Genomic DNA, 20,543 nt, shown 5'->3' with positions numbered 1-20,543 from the left:
AAATGGACCCAGAAAACATGCCTCAAAGACAGGGGGAAAGCACCATTTTATTTTCTGCCATGGTTGATAAATCAAATAAATAAATATAAATTCAGCTTTTCCCATTTCTTCCCCCTAGATCTTAATCTCTTAAACATACCTCCTGCTGAAGCTTGTCCACCGCATTAGTCACACTCTCTTCTCCTGCCTTCCTATACTTCTTGATTATCGTTGTTCTCAGATTTTCCTTCAGCTCGTTGTTCAGCTATATAGAACGGGAAATCAACAATGAGGACAGAAATAAGATATAGTAATATGGTTCTTCAACCCAGTTCCCTGTGTAACAATTGTTAGCAACTATTCTGAAAGAATTTTCATGTAATACAAAATGGCTCCCGGAACTTGGAGTCCAATTTGGCAAGTGTAAATTTGGCAAACTGAGCAAGGTGGATATTTGAAATGCTGCACAAACTGAATGTCGTAGAACAAGCTTATTGAACAAGTGTCAGTCCAAAATTGGACAGTTGTTCCCACCATCCCCTACCCAACCTGATCATTGGAGGCCACTCAAGGTCTCCTCCAGCTTCTGAAGAAATGCTCATTGAATGTTTCAATCTGTCCTGCTCCTGTTTCTTTTTTAATATATTGAAGGACTGCTCTGATGTTTTCTGCACATCCTGCCTCATGCTTTGCAAACCGATTAAGACAAAGCACTTAACTTGGTTAGAACTCTAGAATTGAAACAGTTTTAAGACCCAGTAGTCTTGGTTGCCTAGATTTACTTTTAGAAGTATATTGTTGGCATTGAGAGCTACAAGTGCTTATTCAAATGATTCCCCTACACACACAGCTGGGGAAAAAACCAGCACTGCCTTGTATGTTAGAAGCAAAGAATGACTTCATCTAACGAAGTAACTCATCAAAGTTGTTAATGACCATTACTAATGTGGGAAGTTGAATAAGAACCATTATTTTTATTAACCTTGTTAGGCCACGATGATTTAACGATAGATGTCAAATGCCCAATCTACAACTTTGCTGTCTAAACTAGTACAGTTATGCAAGCAGTGATGAGAGAAGCATATCTGGCAGAAAAGCCAATGTCAAGTCAAGGTCAATATTTGCATCATCAACTCAGCAATAAGCCTTAAACCCCACTTGTCCAATCAGGTAGCATATTATCTTGGTTATGTCCAAATCACCTTTTTATTTGCAAACCAAAGGTTGTGAGGTTTTAGAACAGAAAAATCAGGGAAAAATGCAAAACAGAATACCATAACAATACTAGAAGAAAACATTTTAAAGGCCCCTCCATTAACCCATGCCATGCAGAAAAACAAAAGCAGATTACCTGTGGGTTGATAGGGGAAAACTGCAGCATCACAAAGAGGCAGCAAAAATAAACACACACACACACAGTTTATAGGCATTTTGGAAGAAAGTGCCAGCGAGGGAAGAAATACAAAAGGCAACATAAAAAAACCAATTTCTTGAAACTTTGAAGAGAGGACATAAAGTTTGCCAAAGAAAAACTAGCAGAGGGAGTAAATGAAGCTTCCAAGACCAAGATGATTCCCACAATCACTAAAAGTCCACAAAGAGTAAAGATGTCAACATGCCATGCCCTCCCTCCCTTTTCCCCATCCCCATCATCAATGCTTGCCAAGCATTCCTTTAGCTTCCAGTCCATTTTCAAATACAGGTAATACCTCAGATTTTGCAACCTGCAAACTTGACAAGGGATGGGAATCAGGATTTCCTAGTGATTCCAGCACTACTGTATTTTATTTCACTAGCATCCAGCCTACTTATCATTATACTTTTCAACACCTGGCATTTTAATGCTGCTAATCCCTGTACAAACCATAGGATATTTTTTTTTATAATCCATATTTGAATATTAGAATTTAAAGTGACAGTTCACAGTCCCAAATCAAGCCATGACCACATTATTAAGCAACTACAGGTGGCAAACCTCCATGCTTTTCCACCGATCTGATCCATTGCACTGCATTTGCTGGAAAAAGCTAATATGGAATTGTGTAGTTCGAGCCACAGTGGCGCAGTGGTCAGAGTGCAGGCTACTAATAAATATTAAATGGATCTGGTGGTAAAGATCTTCCTAGGTGTGTACAAGGATGAACTAATGAACTGCTCTAAATCATTTAGAGCAATATATTTATGCTCCTGGTTTACTAAAATTTATAGCATCGTAAAAGTTGCCTTACTTGGCCCCAATGGTTGTACATCAATGCCCTGATATGAGTTTTATAATCAAATGCATTTTTTATTGTAGCACTGAAACAAAGTTAATGCAAGAAGTGTTTGCACTGCAGCTTCAAATCATAGCACGGCCCTTGAGACACACAGAGTGCCCAGATGCCAATCCCTTGTTCATTGTAGGTTTGCACAAATCTGTAGCCTAGGAGGTTCTATCCATAACAGATGTGCTTACAGGGTTTTGTGGAAAGAAGCCAAAAAACCCCATGACTACCACTGTCACAGTAGTGTTGGCTCACAGTAGACAAGAATGAGTAGGTCTCTGTAGACAAATATCCATTGTGTTGAGAAGACCTGTGGGGAATGAAATGTAGCCTGTTTATCACTCACCCCCTTTTCTTGTGATTTACCTACCTGCTGGTAATAGACACAGGCCAGGATTCCAGCAATTATCTCAAGCAGGAAGATGCAGAGCAGTAGTATGAAATACTAAAGAAACAAAATGAACACAGAAGTTAAAGCAGGGCATTGCACACTATGGGGTTTACTTTGCCTATAAAAATATAGTATTGACAAAACAAGCCAACTTAGCTACCCAACGTTAAAGACAATGGCACAGCAAAGCAGAGAAACAGTAGCAGGCATGATGCACTCCTGGCCAAGAGGAACTGGATTTGGAGGTTGCCCCTGATTTGGGGGGTTATCAGCCAACTGCTCTATCTAGGAGTGAAAGAATGGCTTTCTGAGCTTGCTATTTTATGAAATGGTCAGAACTAGCTGCATGAAATACACCTTATTCAGAACAAGCATCTACCTTGTCTAGAAGGCAGCTTCCTTGGTAAGTTATTTGATAGCTTTCTGGATACATTAAGGGTGGGGGAGACAAAAACAGATCTTCACCACCATATAAATTCACCAAAATGAGATTCGCTTGGTTTAGCACATTGCAAAATTACAGTCTTTGTCCATAAATCATCATTAACTAAAGCATGGCTTTTGAAATTGAACCTTTGCCTACTGTGTGGCAATGGGTTTCCAAAATAATAGGCAAGAGATCATTTGCAGCTCTGCTAGCCAAGATCCTTTCAATGAGTCTGGGGACCGATCTGTAGACCTTCGGTGTGTAAAGCATGTGCTCTACGACTGAATTATATTCCCTTACCCATTGCTTTCACAGCTGTGGCTCCTACGCCTCTTGCCAATACTACTTGTTTTGAAATGCAACCCCTCCAGCTGACATCAGTAAAAACTCATCACAAGCTTGTTAGATGATGGTGGAATGCTTAATTGCTCAAGGCAGAAAGCATTTTGAAATAGCTGAGCTTCTTCTTGTGGCACCTAACAGTACCGAAAGTCAACAAAATGTAGGCAAGCACTTTGGGCTGAATTATCAGGTGTGAATTTCACAAAGGAATAAAGGAGATAAACTTTTTTTTTTAAAAAAAGATCCAACTACTCTCTAAAAACATTCAGATCAGATTAACACTAACTCTGATGTGAGGCTTCCAATTGGTCATGTAGACATCTCCAATAGGCACACCAGAAAAAGGGACAAATGGAGAAGTCAGGGAACAACCAACTACATGACCTTGACTCAAAAGGGCAAGAGGAACAGGCCCGGCATATAAGGAAAAGGAAGGTTTCCCTTGCATATAAGTGCTAGTCGTTACCATTCTAGGGGGCGGTGTTCATCTCCGTTTCAAAGCCAAAGACCCAGCACTGTCCGAAGACGTCTCCGTGGTCATGTGGTTGGCATGACTAAACACCGAAGGTGCACGGAATGCTGTTATTTTCCCACCAAAGGTGGTCCCTATTTTTCTACTTGCATTTTTACATGCTTTCAAACTGCTAGATTGGTAGAAGCTGAGACAAGTAACAAGAGCACTAGAGATTCAAACCGCTGAACTGCCGACCTTTCTGACAAGCTCAGCATCTTAGCCACTGAGCAACCGAGTCCCCATCATATAAAGCTAGAGACTAAAAGAGGAAGAAAGACCAAATTTGAGTGTGTTGCTATACAGATAACTTCTTCATATTTATGACTTCCTAATTTTCTGAAATTAATCTCCTTACCCAACTTCTCTCTGCTTAGGAATGTGGAGTTAGGAGGGAGTTTAACCCTACCCCCCCTCCACATCACTCATAGGATAAAGCTATGGCTACCAATCTTCTGGGGATCAGATCACTAATCACCTGCTCTAGTATCCGTATCAAGGTGCAATCCAATGGTCCAGTTAATCAAGACAATGAACCAGCTCTAACCCAACAGGTGCCAAGGAATTTGCCACAATAGTAGCTCTTGTCACACTTCCTGCTCAAATCCTCATAAGCTGTTGGTGCTGAAGTAACCCTCTGAAGTCAAACTTCTGCTTCTCTGCCTGAAAGGAAGAACAACTAAGCAGGTTCATTACCTTTCTGTAGTAATTACCCATTGGTTTGAGGATTTTCTCATCAACCTTTTGCAGGTTTTAGAATTGACATGATGGCTAAGAGAGCGACAAAGCCAGCTATCTCATCCTACACCAGGCTTCAACATCTCCAATTTATGACATTCTTGGTAGCTATGCTTAACAATCCTGTCAAACATATATACAGTATACTTACTCAATTCAGGCCTCTAGAGATTTGTCATTTCAGACCACTTACACTTATCACTCATGACTGCTCCATGTTGCTTTATGGCTGTCTTCTACCAGAGCTCCCACATTTACTCCAGGATGTGTAAACTGCTCAGAGCCTCCTCAAGGATTCCCCAGGCCATTCAAGCCTTATTACAAGCACTCCAACTGTCACAATCAGGGACTCTCCATACTGCTAAGAATATTTCCTCCCTTCAGATGAACATCTAACAAGCTGGATTCTGGTTGATGGACCATTTCCCATTCCTGTAAATCCTTTTGCCTTTGATCTATAACTTCTCCACATTCAGAAGATATATCTTGCTTTCCATCCTATGTTCTGGAATGCCTCCCTTGTTCTGTTCTATCACCTCCATCTCAATGGCAGGGAGGAAGAATTTACAACAGAACAGGTTTAGGAATATCTATTCACTAAAATAGTCTGCACTGTTCCTGCGAACTATCAACTGAGGAACAGTTGCATTTGCAGCATACCAAGAAACCCAAACTTTCTGATTGGCTACATACTCTGACTGGCTCGGGTTGGCTCTGAATATAAAGGGAAGTTGTCTGGGAGGGGAGATTGATATTACAGTAAGAACCTCATATAGGTGGGTGTGGGAGAGTTTGGGGATTGAGAAAAATGGAAGAAAAATGGGAGACTTTGGGAATGGGGGAATGTCTGACAGAATGGTAGATCAGTTCCATTCAAAGAATGGACATTTCCTTTATCCCTGAGATCTCTAACTAAGCGGAGCGGGGGGGGGGGAGGTTAACTGAAAGTGAAGGGATTAAGGTTTTTTTTATGTCTATAAAAAATGCAAATCCCCTGGCTTGAAATGTTCAACTTAAAAGAAACAAAGGAGACGGTAGAAGGGAGGAGACTTTGTCAGTTCCTACTGAAAAAAACAACAACAATGGAGGTAGAAGGAAGAGTTAGAGTTAAGGAAGGACATCCTCCAGTTCTCCCAAATCTGAAGAAACATCCACAGGATCAGGTGAAAGTAAAGATAGAAACAGAGGTAGTATAAAGATGAAGCTAATGAGATGAAAATCTTTTATTCTTACAGTGTCAGTGCTTCCTCCAAGGCTCAACCATAAATCTCTCTCAAGGAACGCATATCCACATTCAAGAATTAGCAGGACAAGGCAAAATACATTGATGTTATTGCAGAAACAAGTAGCCCTAATAACAAGGAAGTTCAGCTATTGGCAATCAAGCTCTCTATTTAATAATAGCATGTAGATGGAATTGTTAAACCTCCCCCATCTTACACAGTAATGGATCTGCTATTCCTTTATTAGCTGTGTAACTGGAGGGATTTGATCTCTGTGTCTTTGCTTCTGGTCCTCAGCCTGCATATTTGCTACAGTAAGTCCTTTAGCTAAACAGGGGTAAATAGTCAAAAATTCAAAGTCAGGAATTGAGCAAACACGGCCTTTGACTCAGAAACTAAAGAGGAAAAACCCAGGACTTAAATTCAAGGACTAACAAATAAAGAAGGCAGGACTTGAGAGCACTGTTAGACCAAGAACTTCTTTGCATTTATGGCTTTTTTTGCTATTTATCCAACCTTCTTGCATTTGCTTGAAATGCACGGTAGGGAGTAAGATTTAATGACAGTGCCTACTAGGATGCTTTGACAATTGGGGTGGTGCATCTTCCATATACCATTCCACATTGCACCACTGAATCTATCATAACTTGCTTTTAATTACCGTAAGCACAGTATTAACTCTAATTAATTTAAATAAAACTTGGATTCACATGTTCAAAAGACTGCTATCAGCTTTATTCATTCTTCCATATATAAGCAGTGCTTTGGATTGAGGATACTGGATCGTCTTTCAAACAGAGTTTAGAGAAGATAAAACTCAGTTCTTTTAAGAAAACAGATTAAATGTCACAATATGTGAACAATCTCCCAGAGGGAAGCAATTCAGAGATGTATTAGAGCAGATTGCTTCTTATTCTGCAATAATGGTCCTTTTCTTGTAGCTTGATTTCTAACATTGTTGGCCAAGCAATTTGCTGCCTAAAGAGAAGGACAAGGTAACAACAATGAACGGTCATTTCTTTACATGCAGAGAGCACTAGAGATGGGTGAGCCCCCTCTACTGCACTATAAGGCAAGTAGAGTAATTTAGAAATAAAGAGTAGACTTTATGGGATACACATCTTTGTCTTTCAACACACTCTAGTTCCTAGTTTCTCATTTTGCCAAGTAGTACAGCCAGCCCTCATCTCAACAATTCGGCCACTAAACAGACAACTCAGTTATGGCGCATTGAAGGCACTCTTACTGTATGTCTCACACTTCCTGGAGCCTCCTGCTTCATCAATGGGAACCCACAGAGTGCCCAGTATGTCTACTTTGGTGCCAGACCATTTATATCAACCAGAGATGACCTATCTGCAGCAACTCCAGGATAAAAACAGCCTGGGAAGAATGGCCCATGTGCTGACATCTTCAAGTTAGATTACTGCAATAGATTATACATGAAGTCACTCTTGTTAAATACTCAAGAATTGAAGTTAGTTGTGTGAGGTAGAACTGGGACACCAGAATGTCTATCTTCTGGTAGTGGAGACCAAGCTTCAGCGGTTTTTAGTTTGACCCTGGAAAAACTTCAAATTGCTGATACTTATCCTTTAACCCCCTCATAGTAGCCTTTATTGTCATTGTACATCATGTAAACAATGAAATTGGAATGGCTTCCAACTGCCCTCTGCTATTTTAACCTGCCTTGGCTCCTAAATTAGGTCCAGATCCCCTTGCCTTAAAAAGAAAATCAGATTCTGATTGAAGCAAGTATTCTGATGGAAGCAAGCAAGTAGCCGTGCCCAGTTCCTGCAATCATTCATTGTATGTTTAAGCCTCCAGTCCCCTAATACTATTTCAGCATATCTTCATCCAGTACTAAATGACAATATTAATTTAAGTTTAATATATTTATTTCATATGTGTGTCTGACTAAGCACAACAGATTTATTTTTCTCCATTACAGTCACTCTGTGAGGCTAGGTGAGTTATGAACAAAATCACCCCAAAGTCACTCAGTGAGCTACTGTGGCTAGAACCTCAGTCTCCCTACACCTAGTCCAGTATCTTAGCCATCACACTATACTGGCTCTTAAGTGTTATATACTATGTTGTTTTAAGATAATGGATTTTATTAAAAAATATTATGAAACTGTTGTGTTGGTGATTGTAGTTGTTGCAGTGTTTCCTAATTTCCTCTTAGTTTCTAATTTTATTCTAATTTTATTTTGGGGGGGGTTCCCCCCTTTAATTTATACGTTGGTCCATGCTAGTAGTAAACACAATTGAAGGCTAAAACCTAAACACATTTATTCAGTTAAATATTAAACCTCAAACTTTTTTTTTTTTTGCTCTTGGCTGATCTCAGCCCTTCACATCCCACAAAGTTTGTTGAAGCCTCTGACCATCTGTGTGCTGGACAAGATGTCCTTTCATACCACAGGCACGAGTAAACAAAGAGAGAGCTAGCTAACTCAAGACTGGACTTCATACTAAAAGGAGTTGCAAATAGAACAGAAACACGCCTTAACCCCCAAGGTCACTTTTGTTAGAAACAGAATAAGTAATGTTACTGACGTCATCCCTCTACCAGCTGAGATCTTTTTTTTAAAAAAAAAAACTTGCCAATGAGCTAGAAAACTGATTCTTATGCTTATATTCCTCAAGTTCTCCTCCTCTGATGTACAAATGTGGCCCAATTAGATTATATTTTTCTTTTCATTCCCAGATGATCAGAGCCCATGGTTCCCAAATTAAACAGGACACAGCTGTTCTTCTGTAGAACATCAAAGGTCAGTAATGCTCTTCTCAAATGCAATGACTTCTAATCATGTTGATCTAGAATTGTGATCATCCTCTGCCAGCAGGAGAAAGACTGATCTTCAGAATCACAACAAATCCTTGTCAGTTGTGATCTAGCAATTGACATAGTAGGAATTGTGATTTGCATCTGCCACTTGTAGATACCTCTCTACTGTTTGCTAACCTTCTTCCTGTATGCTAGGATTTACTTTTGATATTTTTAAAAATAATATTTAAATAGAATTTAAAAAGGAAGCCAGCAAGTTGTAAAGTACAATTCTCTTTTTTTGCAAGAACAGATTTGGCTTCTACAAAGGTCCCAAGTATTTTTTTTAAACAAACAAACAAACAAACATAGTAAATGATTCTAGAGTTAGTCTGGTATAGTAGTTAAGGCACCAGGCTAGAAAGCAGAAAACAGAGTTCTAGTCCTTTAGAGTCTAAAGTTTAGACACAAGACCAGTTGGTGACCTTGAGACAGTCATTCTCCCTCAGCCCTAGAAAGGAGGTAATGGCAAACCGCTTCCAAAAAACGTTGCCAAGAAAATTGCAGGGATTAGTCCAGGCAATTTCCCTGAGTCAATACTGACCAGAAGGCGCACGCACGCACACACCTGACTGTAACCCAACCTTTGTCAACTCCCTCCCGAAAGAGACCAACTTCACACCCTATTATGAATGCTTAAATGTGGATGACAATTTATCAAAGTTATAACTGACAGAGGGAAAAATATGTGGGAAAAAATCCACCAGGTCATTATTAAGGTGAGCTAGAAGGGAGGAAGAATGCCTATCAATACAGTGGAACCTCTGGGCACAACCGTAATCCATTCCAGGACTTCAGTCGCAACCCGATTTGGTTGTGACTGGAAGCAAGACTGACTGCGCATGCGCATACAAAAAAAATATGGTGGCGCAGGGGAAATTGCCACAGCTGTGTTTGATTGCCACCCAAGTATTTGTTCGTAACCAGATGCAAAAAAATTGTGCATTTTTTCCCCTGAAAAAAAACACGATTTGATCGTGGTCAAAGCGTTCGTGACCTGAGGTTCTACTGTAGGTTTAAGTTTTGCAGCGGGAGAATTTTGATTTTATTTTGAACTTAAGGATATGAGGAACCTGCCTAATATCACTAAGATGCAAGTTAAAACTTTGTCATTGTGGCTGTTAAGAGTTGCCAACCCTTTTTATAAGGATCATAAAGACTTCCCCCTCAACAGCCCACTTTTCGAATGGCCACAAGTGACTTACACAGCAACTGGGATGGGGGGCAGGAGAAGAAATGGAAGGAATTCGTCATCAGAGGTAAAGGAAGAAAACATATTTTGAAGTCTGTGCCTTCTTTCCAAGGCATTTGATACCAGATTTGAATCATTAAGCCCACAAGAGACCCACTTGTCCTTTGATGTTCACTCACCACGGTGGACCATCATATCCATTCATCTTAATGTTCAGTAGGAAAGAAATGGGGATAGACAAGTGCACAGTTCTTTATTCTAATCACAGAGATGCTTGAAATATGGGCTGAGCTCAGACTTGGCAGAAACAGCTGAAGCCAAAGCCAGCCAGGCCAAATGAACTGTTGGCCCCAAATCAGGAGACAATCGACCTGTCACAGCCAGCCACTTAGAGGAGAAAATGCAGAAACAAACAGCTTTTTCTTCCCCAAAAGAGAAGTATTAGTTTTCTATGGCAAAACTATCTAAAGGACTGCACCAACTTTTAATCTGTAATTTTTGGCTTTGGGGAAGAGAAACAAACAGGGAGAAATTCCCAACACAGTGAGCTCCCTTGTGTGCAGCCAGAGTGGAATGGCCTGGCTTGCAAACCACGTCCAACACCAACATCTTCTGAAGCTGCTAGAAGAACTTCAAAAATATCCTCAAGGATGACTTGATCTTTAAACTATAACAATTTTTCCCCCAACGTGGCACCCTCCAAATGCTTTGGGCCATAGCTCTCAGAATACTTCTCTTTTGTCCTGCTCTTTGTCACATCATATGTAAAGGAAAAGGACAGCAATGCAACCAACTTGATACATTTGTTGTTTTTTTTCTGTATCAGAAAAAGATGCTAGTTTTTCCCACCAAATAATTTTGCTGGAGCAAATCTGATCTATATTTTGCCATTCCATATTTAGACTTTTTTACAATACATGAACTAAAATGAACTAAGACAGAAACAGTAGTGGGTTTTTTTAGCTGCCCCAAATCTAGGTTTCTTTTCTAATTTAGCTTGCCTTCGTCTGACTAACCACGTTCCCCTTCGCATTCTGGGTTCCAGTTGTAGTCCATTTAAAAAAGAGAAGCTCACCACTTTCAGCAGGCTCCGTTGTTCCCTGAAGGTTGCACAGCAACCCAATATGCCAGTAATCATGACAACAGCACCTGCCACCACCAGGATGTAAGCTGTTGCCAGGTATATATTGGACTGCAAGAGACTAATGTAGTCACTCTTCTCAGCCAGGGTCCAGATGCCCACTGCCATCACAGCTCCGCCTGCCAGCTAAAGAGGGAGAGAGAAATGCATACAGGATGAGCGAGAGGTATCTACATTCAAATGTCCCAGAACCACCTTGTCCAAATTTATTCAAACTGGTGTCTTCCACATGCACTAAACCATGTCTAGAAATCATGGGTATTATAGCAGAGCTTTTTTCAACCTTGGCAACTTTAAGAGTTGTAGATTTCAGTTCCCGGAATACGTCTAAGCATTGCTTCACTTTCACTTTTCTCTGGGTTGTATGATTAGGAAATTCTCCAATCAAGAAATCAAAACTGAGCATTCTGTAAAGAGCTTAGAATGCCTGGCAAAGGCAATAATGTTTCTTGGTGAATACAAATGGACCTAAACCTCAATTTAGGAAAAAGCATCTGAACCATACAAGCACAGAAACAATTCATTATATAGGCTGAACACAAACACCCCATATATTTGTGTTTCAAGGGCCTTCCAATATGTTATCTTCTAAATGTTATCTCGGACCCCATTATGAAGCTTTTGAAACTCTTTTGGTGGGCTTCCAGGCTATGCAGCATGGAGTTCAAACAAGGAAAAAAGAAGGTAACTCCTAATCCAGTGCAGGACTTAAACCAATGAAACTTAAGGTCAGGGGAAAAACTACCTTCTGCACAAATGAAAGGTTCAGATGCCACCTTCTTTAATCACCAATTACTTGTCATTTTAAAAAAAATTGCAAGCCTCTGGGCAGAAAAGGTATGTACACGCTTGGGCAAATGATTGCCTGAATACCTTATCTCAGTCATTCTTAAAAACCGAGTAAAGGCAGAGAGATATGTATTTATTAGATTTATGACTTGCCTTTCCTGTAAAGCAGGCCTGGGGGCCAGATCCGGCCTGGGGGATACTTAGATCTGGCCCACGGGGACACCCTTTGGTGCTTCTACCAGCAAAAACAGGCTCCTGGGGTCCGTTTTCGGCTGCCATTGCCTCCTGCAACCAGCGGGCAGCCCTCCTGAGGTCCATTTTCGCTGGCAGAGCACTCAGGCCTCCACAGGCATCCCTGACACCCCCGAGTGACATTGAGCTAGCCACACCCACCCACCTCCAGCCCCCCCCCAAGGTCAAACACACAACCCTGATGGGGCTCTCAAAATCAAGTTTGACATCCCAGCTCTAAAGGCTCATGGCAACATAAATAACTCCCTCCTTCCATTTTCCCCCAATAGCAGCAGCCTTATGATGCAAACGGAATTGGCTGAAAGTGGACTTAGATCTGGGTACTTGCAATCCAAATCTAACACTCCAGCCACAGTACTACATTGAATTAACTTTAATTACTCTTCCCTTCCCCTCCCCCGCCAACCCCCCCCCCCTAGATTTACAGCATGATGCAGGAAAGTACCCCAAATAGCAATTCCTTACCCAGAAGAAGAAGTTGAAGATGAATAGCAGGTATTTGAGACAGATGGTCATACATGTCTCCTTGCTTTCACTGTATTCACGCATGGTCACAAATCAACAGAACTGTAAAGGAAGAAGAAAGTAAAATATCAAACCCATGAAGAAGCCTTTTGTTTGTTTGTTTGTTTGTTTGTTTGTTTGTTTATTTGCAAGCATGATCATTCTGCATTTCTCTATACAACGACAACCCAGCTGGCATGATTGCAATACACCATATGGGAAATATGATAGGGAAAGCATGAAGAGCATGCTTGTAGGAACCCTTTTACCAATAGTGACCATAGGGAGGGTGTTGCGTTTTTTTCTATAACAAAATAACACAGTGCGTTGCGTGTACGTTTCTGCTCTCCTCTTCTGTTGTTTCTGCGTATGTTTGTGTTATGTGCATGCTGGAAACTGCAGACACTCAAACACATTAACAAGATAGAGTCAGACTCAGGATCATCCACATGGCAACCTTTCACTGATGGTCTCCTGTGGGTACAGTTTTCTCTAAAGGAAGCCAAGTTAAAACTCCCTTTCCAGGTTTTATGCCTTTCTCCACTTTGGCCATGATGAGGGCTGAGAGTTCTGTCACAGATTTTAGTAAATTATGACCAGCATCTTGAATTCTTACCAGAAGGCTACACGCACAGTGAGAGAAAGAGAGCAAACTTATAAGAATGTGCTCTCTTAGGTTTCAATAAAGGAGAATATTTGTAGCTCAGGGTTGAAATGAGGGGCCCTCTGAGCTTGTTTTCCTACAGATGTTTCATTACCCTAACTAGGTGTTGTGGCCCGGCAGGAGCCATTGGAGCTGCCGCCAGACTCCGACAGCGAGGGGTCTTATGAGTCGGCCCTGGAGGAGGTGGAGGACCCTGGACAGAGTGCTGACTCCGAGCAGGGCGAGGAGAGACTGGTCGGCCACCAGGTGGCGGGAGAGCCTTGGATCAGAGGGAGTGTTCAGGAAAACACTTGTGAGTTGTTTCAGGATGCACCCCGTCGAAGGGCTACTCAACGGAAGGAACAACTGTGTAATTGTAGGAGATGATTGTGCTTAGCTGATGCTGATTAAGATCCTCTCCCGATTATAAAAGAGACTGTTTGTGCCAGGCCCTGTTTGCAGGAATCAACGTTCATGATTCAGAGAAACCAACTTGGAGAAGTGGTTTGCTATGAGAGTTTCTTTGCATCGCCTAGGTTTGTGAGACTTACTGCCAGAGGGCTTATCTCTTTGTTTATTTTGGGCTTGCAGCCAACAAGAGTCTGGACTGATTAAAAGTATTCTTATTTACGTTTGCTTGTGGCTTTCGTTTCTGGATGGAGAAGGGGGATCAGAACACTAGGTAATATCATCAGCACTAGCACTGATGATATAGTTAGGGTAATGAAACATCTGGAAAAAAATAAGCAGGTTCAGAGAGCATTAAGCACCCCTCCCTTAGGTTTTTACATAAACGGGTCGAGTTAAAGAGGCACCCTGGATGGAATACAAATGGAAGTTCAAACATTTTTTTGGCCTCTCACATTTAGAAAGCTCTTCCATCTCTCCAGGACATGGGATATATTTCTGGAGAGAAAAAACAGGAATGCTTTCATCTCTGCTCCAATCAGTTCCTTTTGCCCAACTGCACAAGCAGAGAGCAAATGATTTTTCTCTTAGGACAGGTGACGGCATAGTTGGCAGAGGATCTTATTCACAAACAAAAGGGAAGACTGAGAGAGATGACTATATGCACCCAAGATAGTATCAGGGACAGAATGCTCCAGTCTTGGCTTGCTGACAACCCAGTCATCATGAAACATGTCTGTGCTCCCCTTATGCATCCCTTCACATTCCAGTATCCTACTTCTATTAGGCTTCCCAGAAATTTATTGCTTGTAAATGGTGAGAGATTTACTGTTCCCAGGACATGCAGGATAGAACTGTTGTCAAGCCCCATATAATTAACAAATCCAAGAAGCAAGAACCGCATGGCTTTCAGGAAGGCATCATTAAGGCTAATCTGAGATAAAAACAGCCCAATCTTTCAAACTGCAAATTCCCAGCCAGACTTACAGCAAGTTAATTAAGGTAGAACGTCTTCAAAACATCCCCATAAGCTGTCGTATTTGGTTTGTTATTTTCTCTTCTCCCCTAAACCTCCTTCCTCTTCACTTCCTTCCTACAGTAACTAACTGTGGGAACTATCACTAACTGTTTAGTGGTATCAATCACAGAGAGAGTAAAACTTCAAAATGACATAAGCAGCACATAAATTTAATAAATAAATTACATTAAAAGATAAACTGGCTTTACCTTTATGGAAAGCCGCTTGTCAGAAAGCGGTTAGTTATTTAGAACTAAAACTTGAAGAAAACTTGAGAAGAAAATAATGAAATGTCCAACATTTTATGTATTTGGCAGCATGGAGGAATGACTAGAATTGAAAGAAGTAGTACAATAAGAATAGTAGAATAGGGGCCAAAGAGCCGCATGTGGCTCGCTAACTGTAGTTTGCCGGCCACTGACCTAACCCCATAGTTAGATTTGTGTGTATGGATTGTAGAGTTTTGATACACAATAACAATATGTGTATTTAGCTGAAATGCTAAGGAATATGTGAACAGTTAAACAACTTCTTTACTCATTCATTAGCATGCTATTTTAATAGTATGCCATAAAATACCAGTTTTAGGGAAGAGTCATGTTTTCCTCCCAGAACCAGCCTTCCTCTCCAATTTATCCAAATTATACAAAGAATGTTCTATAGTACAAAAGATATTCATCCTTTATCAGATTTTCTTAATATTTCCTACTTCTATCACTGATATTATCAAAGTTTTGTTGATACATAAAGGGAATCTGTAAGGTTCAAAAGCCAAGAATAGCTCAAATAAGGTATTGTGAGCCAATAGTATTTTCTCTTTGTCCATTAATAAGAACTATCAACTAAAAACATAACTCCATAATCTCCAAACAGGCCAGGAATTAAAGACAGTTCTTTCCAGAGGAAAATCTTTAAACCCAGCCAACCTTACATTTCAGTCTGTTTTATTTCCTGAGCATCATAAGAAATGAGATTTCAGATATGATCGGACGTTACTGCAAACTGCTCCGTTTCTATTACTGTTTCCCCATTTTTTTATCACAGGAAACAATTCAGCACTTCAAGAGATAGTTATGTTCCTTCCAAATTTCCAGAAGCTTGTAAAATCAGTGGGATTTCACAGACAGTTTTAAAAGGCACTTAAAAGGTTTTAATGTTGTAGCCAAAAAGCAGTGGAAATTCAAAAAGCAGCATGATTAATGCCCCATTAATGGGCAGTGAATCATGGAACTATCACTGCTCTCTCCAGTTGCCCTGGACAGAAAGCAGCATTTTAGAGTATAGCAAGACTGTTCTTGCAATGAAACTGGCAAGCCACTGGGAACACTACTAGAACCAATCATGCTCTGAAGGCAATTCTATCCTTGCAGGTTCATGCTTTTCTTTGACATCAGCTGGAACAAGCTAGGCTTTTTCATGGTGCAATTAATCTCTAGATAGAATATGTGATATTTGTGGGCATCTTCCTTAGTGCCTCTTGGGTTCTTTGCTCCCCTCGTGTAAATATTCTGCTATCCCCTTTTGTTAATCTGATACAGTTCACAGTGAAAAGGAAGTACGCCCAACATAGGATCAACTTGAAGATCATTTCAACATGACTATTTGATGAACTCATTTCCTCCATCAGCAGCATAAAGCCATTGTGAAGAGATACAGCACTTTCCTGTGCCTACTGGGATTAAATCTAATGAGTAGTTTCTGGATCCATTTAGGAGTTCAGTACTCTGGGGAAGTAAAATATTGTTCTCACCAGGAAGAAAAAAAAATTTTTTACCATCCCCTCCAAACTTACGGGAAAGGAAATTGGAAATGACAAATCTGGAGGGAAACTCCTCTGCAGAGGTGGATTGGTTCATCCACATTATGTCCTGCAATTTTCTCACCCAGATTGTGGTTGATTTTTAGTTCAAGCCCCAGCAAAACATTGGAGTCAATCCAATCATCTGCTGCAGATTTCATGTTGGGGATCAAGGAATTGAAAGAGGTCACAGACAACAACTGTTCCAACCTCAATTTCTGAGAAGGACAACTGAGCCATCAGCCATCAGATGAGTCACAAAAGGGGGCCCTGCAATATCTCGATGGCTCATTCAGCCCACAAAGATTGAGTTATCAGCTCAATGGCACAAGCTCATGCAAACTGTAACATGCAGAAGTATCTGGAGCCGTTCATACATATTTCAAGGTATGCATCACCAAGAAAGACTGCAAACATCCTGCAGGCAACACTTTCTTGTTATTTAGACGTAGGTTCAAAGAGACTCCATAAAATACCAGCTGGTTTCTTGCAATTATGCACAGGTGCATGATAGAATCATTCAGCCAAAGGAAGCCAGAAAGAGGAGTTAGGAAGAAAATACATCCATAGCACATTGCATAGTTACTGCTATTCTTTTTTGAGGAGTTCTGCCCATACATAAGGATTTTTCCTAAAGCATTTATATCTAAAATTCCAACACCTACTAGACTGATACATTTCAAAAGTTTGTTCAACTTAATATACACACCAAAGATTTTTTTAAAAATCATTAAAATGTTTTAAGAAGCAAGCATCAAATACTACCATAATACTATAATAATCCTCTTCCGCACTGAAATCAAGATAAAAGGCCATTTTCAGTATTATGTCTGCTGAGACTTTATTTCTATGAATTGGGAACCTGAGTCTCTTTCTTCAAAAGGATTCCATTTTTCCAAGTTGAAATCCATTTATTTTAACTATTTCCAAGTCTAATAGCACCACTTGTCCAATAATAGCAAAATGCTGAGGCTATAGTACCGTGATAGTGAACCTATGGCACATATGCCAGAGGTGGCACACAGAGCCCTGTGGGCACACATGCCATCACCAGCTGCTCTTCTGGCTTCCAGCAGGTGCCGGAGCACTGGAAAATGGCCTGAAAACTGCCAAAACCAGCTGAAAAATGTTCTGAAAACAGCCTGAAAATGGCCCCCAAAAAATCCAAAAAACAGGCCGTTTTTGGGTCATTTTCCAGGCTGTTTTCAGGCATTTGTTGGGGCATTTGGGGGGCATTTTGGGGGCATTTTTTGGCGAAAACCGGCACAAAAACTGGCCTGAAACCAGCCAAAGGCGGCTGGAAAATGGCCAAAAAACAGACATGCATGCGCCAGTTAGCTGGTCTTTGGGTTTCCGGCACTCCAGCGCGCACACACATGCACATTCACAAGCGTTCCGGTTTGGGCACTGAGTGCCAAAAAGGTTTGCCATCACTACTATAGTATATAGTGGGTTTTTGACTAGTCACACCTGGTTGGCACAAGAGACCAGCAATTGCATACAGGTGAGTGAAGTTGCTGGCAAAGAAACAAGGGCTTAGAATTAGATGATTCCTCCGATTCCTCTATGTCGTCGTCCTCCCCTCCCTCCCTTCCCTCATTTCACTCTTAGCTCCACAAAAAGGGTGCATTTATCCCACTCTTTGGCCTTCCCTTATTAAAAAGGTATTATTTACCAACAGCTTTTTAACTAACCCATTCAGTAGAATACCAGTTTTGTAATAGCATTCTGAGAAAATAGCATTCTGAATCCACCCCTTTTCTGTGCCAGGATAAAATGCTAATAATTAAAAACACACACATATACAGAGACAAAAAAAACCCTGCTGCCTATTAACTTGAGCTTATTCACATCAATCTACCAATGTTAAATATATTTTAAGTGCACTCAAAGAAGGAAGAGGATGAGAGAAAATATACCTCAGGGATAAGGAAAGAAAAATAAAAGCTTAAAAGCTATTCAGTAGCAGATTTGTTGAGGCACCTGCACTCATTTGGTAAAAAAAATTATCTCATCAATGGCAAGTTCCAGCAGTTTCTTTTTGCCTTATACCACTTAACTATATGGGCTTTTGTTCTGGAGAATACTGTAAGCCATCTTGTGCTTTAGGAAGCTGGGAGGAAAAGGGAGTAGGTTCATGCTTGCTAATCAAAACACACTACCCTCTGGCAACATTTGAATCCAGAGACTGTCCCAAGGCATAGATGCTAAATTGGGTAGAATACCTGTCAAACTAGAGTTTTCTCTTACCTGGCATATGTTAAGCACTGAATTATTAATTATAAACAAGAATCTCAATAAAGTCATCTGCTCACATCATCACTTTTATAATTATAACCATCTTTTTACCCACACTCCTTGCCCTTCACACTTGTCTCAACTTGTATAGTAATTAAGAAAGCAGCTCCTGAAGCTACTTCTTTGTAGCCTATCTTGAGGCTAGATCTAAACCCAAAGCGGGAGTTTAGGAAATAGAGGTAAAATGAATTACATAGATTTAGAAGCTACAGCTCAAGCAAAACAAGATCATAATAAACACTGCTCTTCAGAAATATTACAGCCTTGTTCCTCCAGTTTTAGGAATAATAAAAAGCTTAATTGTTGCCCAGAGCCTTAGAAATGGGCAATTACTATTCTTTTTGTGTCGATGAGAGGAGGCTCTTGATAATATAGAAGTTTCTTGCTAAACTTTCTTAGCAGAAAAGAGTTTACATCAGCCTTCCACAACCAGATGCCCTTCAAATTTATTGGACATCAGTTTGAAAATTGAGGGGATCTTTGGTGATTTCTGAGCTTGCTTGTTTTCTTGTAGATATTTCATTACCTAAACTAGATAACATCATCAGTGCTAGTCAATGATGTTATCTAATTTGGGTAATGAAACCTCTGCTAGAAAACAAGATCAGAGAGCACCAAGGACCCCTCTTGACAACCCTAAGCTACAAATATTCTCCTTTATTAGTTTGAAAATTCTTGAAACCAGTATGATTTGTGTACAAATTTGCTTTCTTGATGTACTAGACTACAGTTCTCATTATCCTATGGCTATTCCAGCCATGAACACAGCTGGGTGTCATCGGACTGGGTGTGTGTGTGATATGAGGTTTTATTCTTTAAGTCTCCTTCAGCTTTTCCAAGACAGGCAAATTAGACATTTACTAAGGAAATGTAAATTTTCCAATTACCATATTTTTCAAAGTATAAAACACACCGGAGTATAAGAAGCACCAAGGTTTTGAAAACGGCCCATTTTTCAGGAAAACGGACCTTTCCCCCCCCCCCAAAAAAGGCATGAATAGCCTTTAGTAGACTTCTAGAGTGCTCCTGGGTGGGGGGTGGGCAAAAATGAACAAAAAACAGCTGATTTTTCACAAGAATGGCCCCATTTTTTGTCAAAAAAGGAGCATGCATAACCTTTAGGAGGATTATAAAGTGCCCCTGGGGACTGGGGGCAAAATTGAGCAAAAAATGGCCCATTTTTCACTCATTTCTGCCCTCTCCAGCCCTCAGGATCACTCTGCAAGCCTTCTAAAGGCTACGCATGGCTATTTTGGTGAAGGGGGTGGGGTTTCAGGTGGCAAAAAATGCTGTATTCAGTGTATAAGACGCATCCAGATTTTCAACCTCTTTTTTTGAGGGAAAAAGGTCCATCTTATACTCCAAAAAATACAGTAGGTGGAAAATGTAAATAGACATAATGTTTTCAAGTTACTTCTGTTTTCAGAGGAGGTGCTTTAAAAAGGAATCAAATTACAGGGCACTGCTTTAAAGAACAGGGAAAGAACAGGGAAATCCATTTTTATTATTCAAGGATAATGTAAACCTGCACTGATAATGCATCACTGTATTTCCCAGCCAGGGCATAAGATAATGGCTACAAAGCATTTTATGGAAGATGATCCCAATGGATGGAACTAGTCCTCAGCTAACCAGCTAAGTGAATATATTACAGTGCATTAAAACACTTATCCAAGCCTTGGTCAATGCAGGTATCATCCACTTTGCTTTAGAAATCTAATAATTCATACTATGCTCATGACAGAGCACATGATAGCCGATGTGCCCTATTTCTTGGCCAAATAAATATTTT

The 20,543-nt window shown here is 40.4% G+C and overlaps 1 protein-coding gene across 2 annotated transcripts in view; it reads right to left on the bottom strand.

Annotated features, from left to right (window-relative positions):
- CD151 (CD151 molecule (Raph blood group)) overlaps nt 1–20,543 on the bottom strand; it is a 47,554-nt gene that overhangs the window by 14,374 nt on the left and 12,637 nt on the right. Inside the window, exons 2-6 of one of the 2 annotated variants that reach the window (XM_087716349.1) lie at nt 12,548–12,649; nt 10,976–11,167; nt 2,614–2,688; nt 1,331–1,351; nt 140–244 (exon numbers count right to left, since the gene is read on the bottom strand). In XM_087716349.1, the coding sequence (XP_087572475.1) occupies nt 140–244; nt 1,331–1,351; nt 2,614–2,688; nt 10,976–11,167; nt 12,548–12,631 (477 nt within the window). In that variant the 5' untranslated portion in view covers nt 12,632–12,649. The remainder of the gene's footprint in view (nt 1–139; nt 245–1,330; nt 1,352–2,613; nt 2,689–10,975; nt 11,168–12,547; nt 12,650–20,543) is intronic. The other variant, XM_087716353.1, reaches the window with a different exon arrangement.

Source organism: Thamnophis sirtalis, unplaced genomic scaffold (assembly GCF_051295495.1).
Source record: "Thamnophis sirtalis isolate CommonGarterSnake01/CBP01778 unplaced genomic scaffold, rThaSir2_p1.2 scaffold_1, whole genome shotgun sequence".
NCBI lineage: Eukaryota > Metazoa > Chordata > Lepidosauria > Squamata > Natricidae > Thamnophis > Thamnophis sirtalis.
This window is presented reverse-complemented; position numbering and strand designations above follow the sequence as displayed.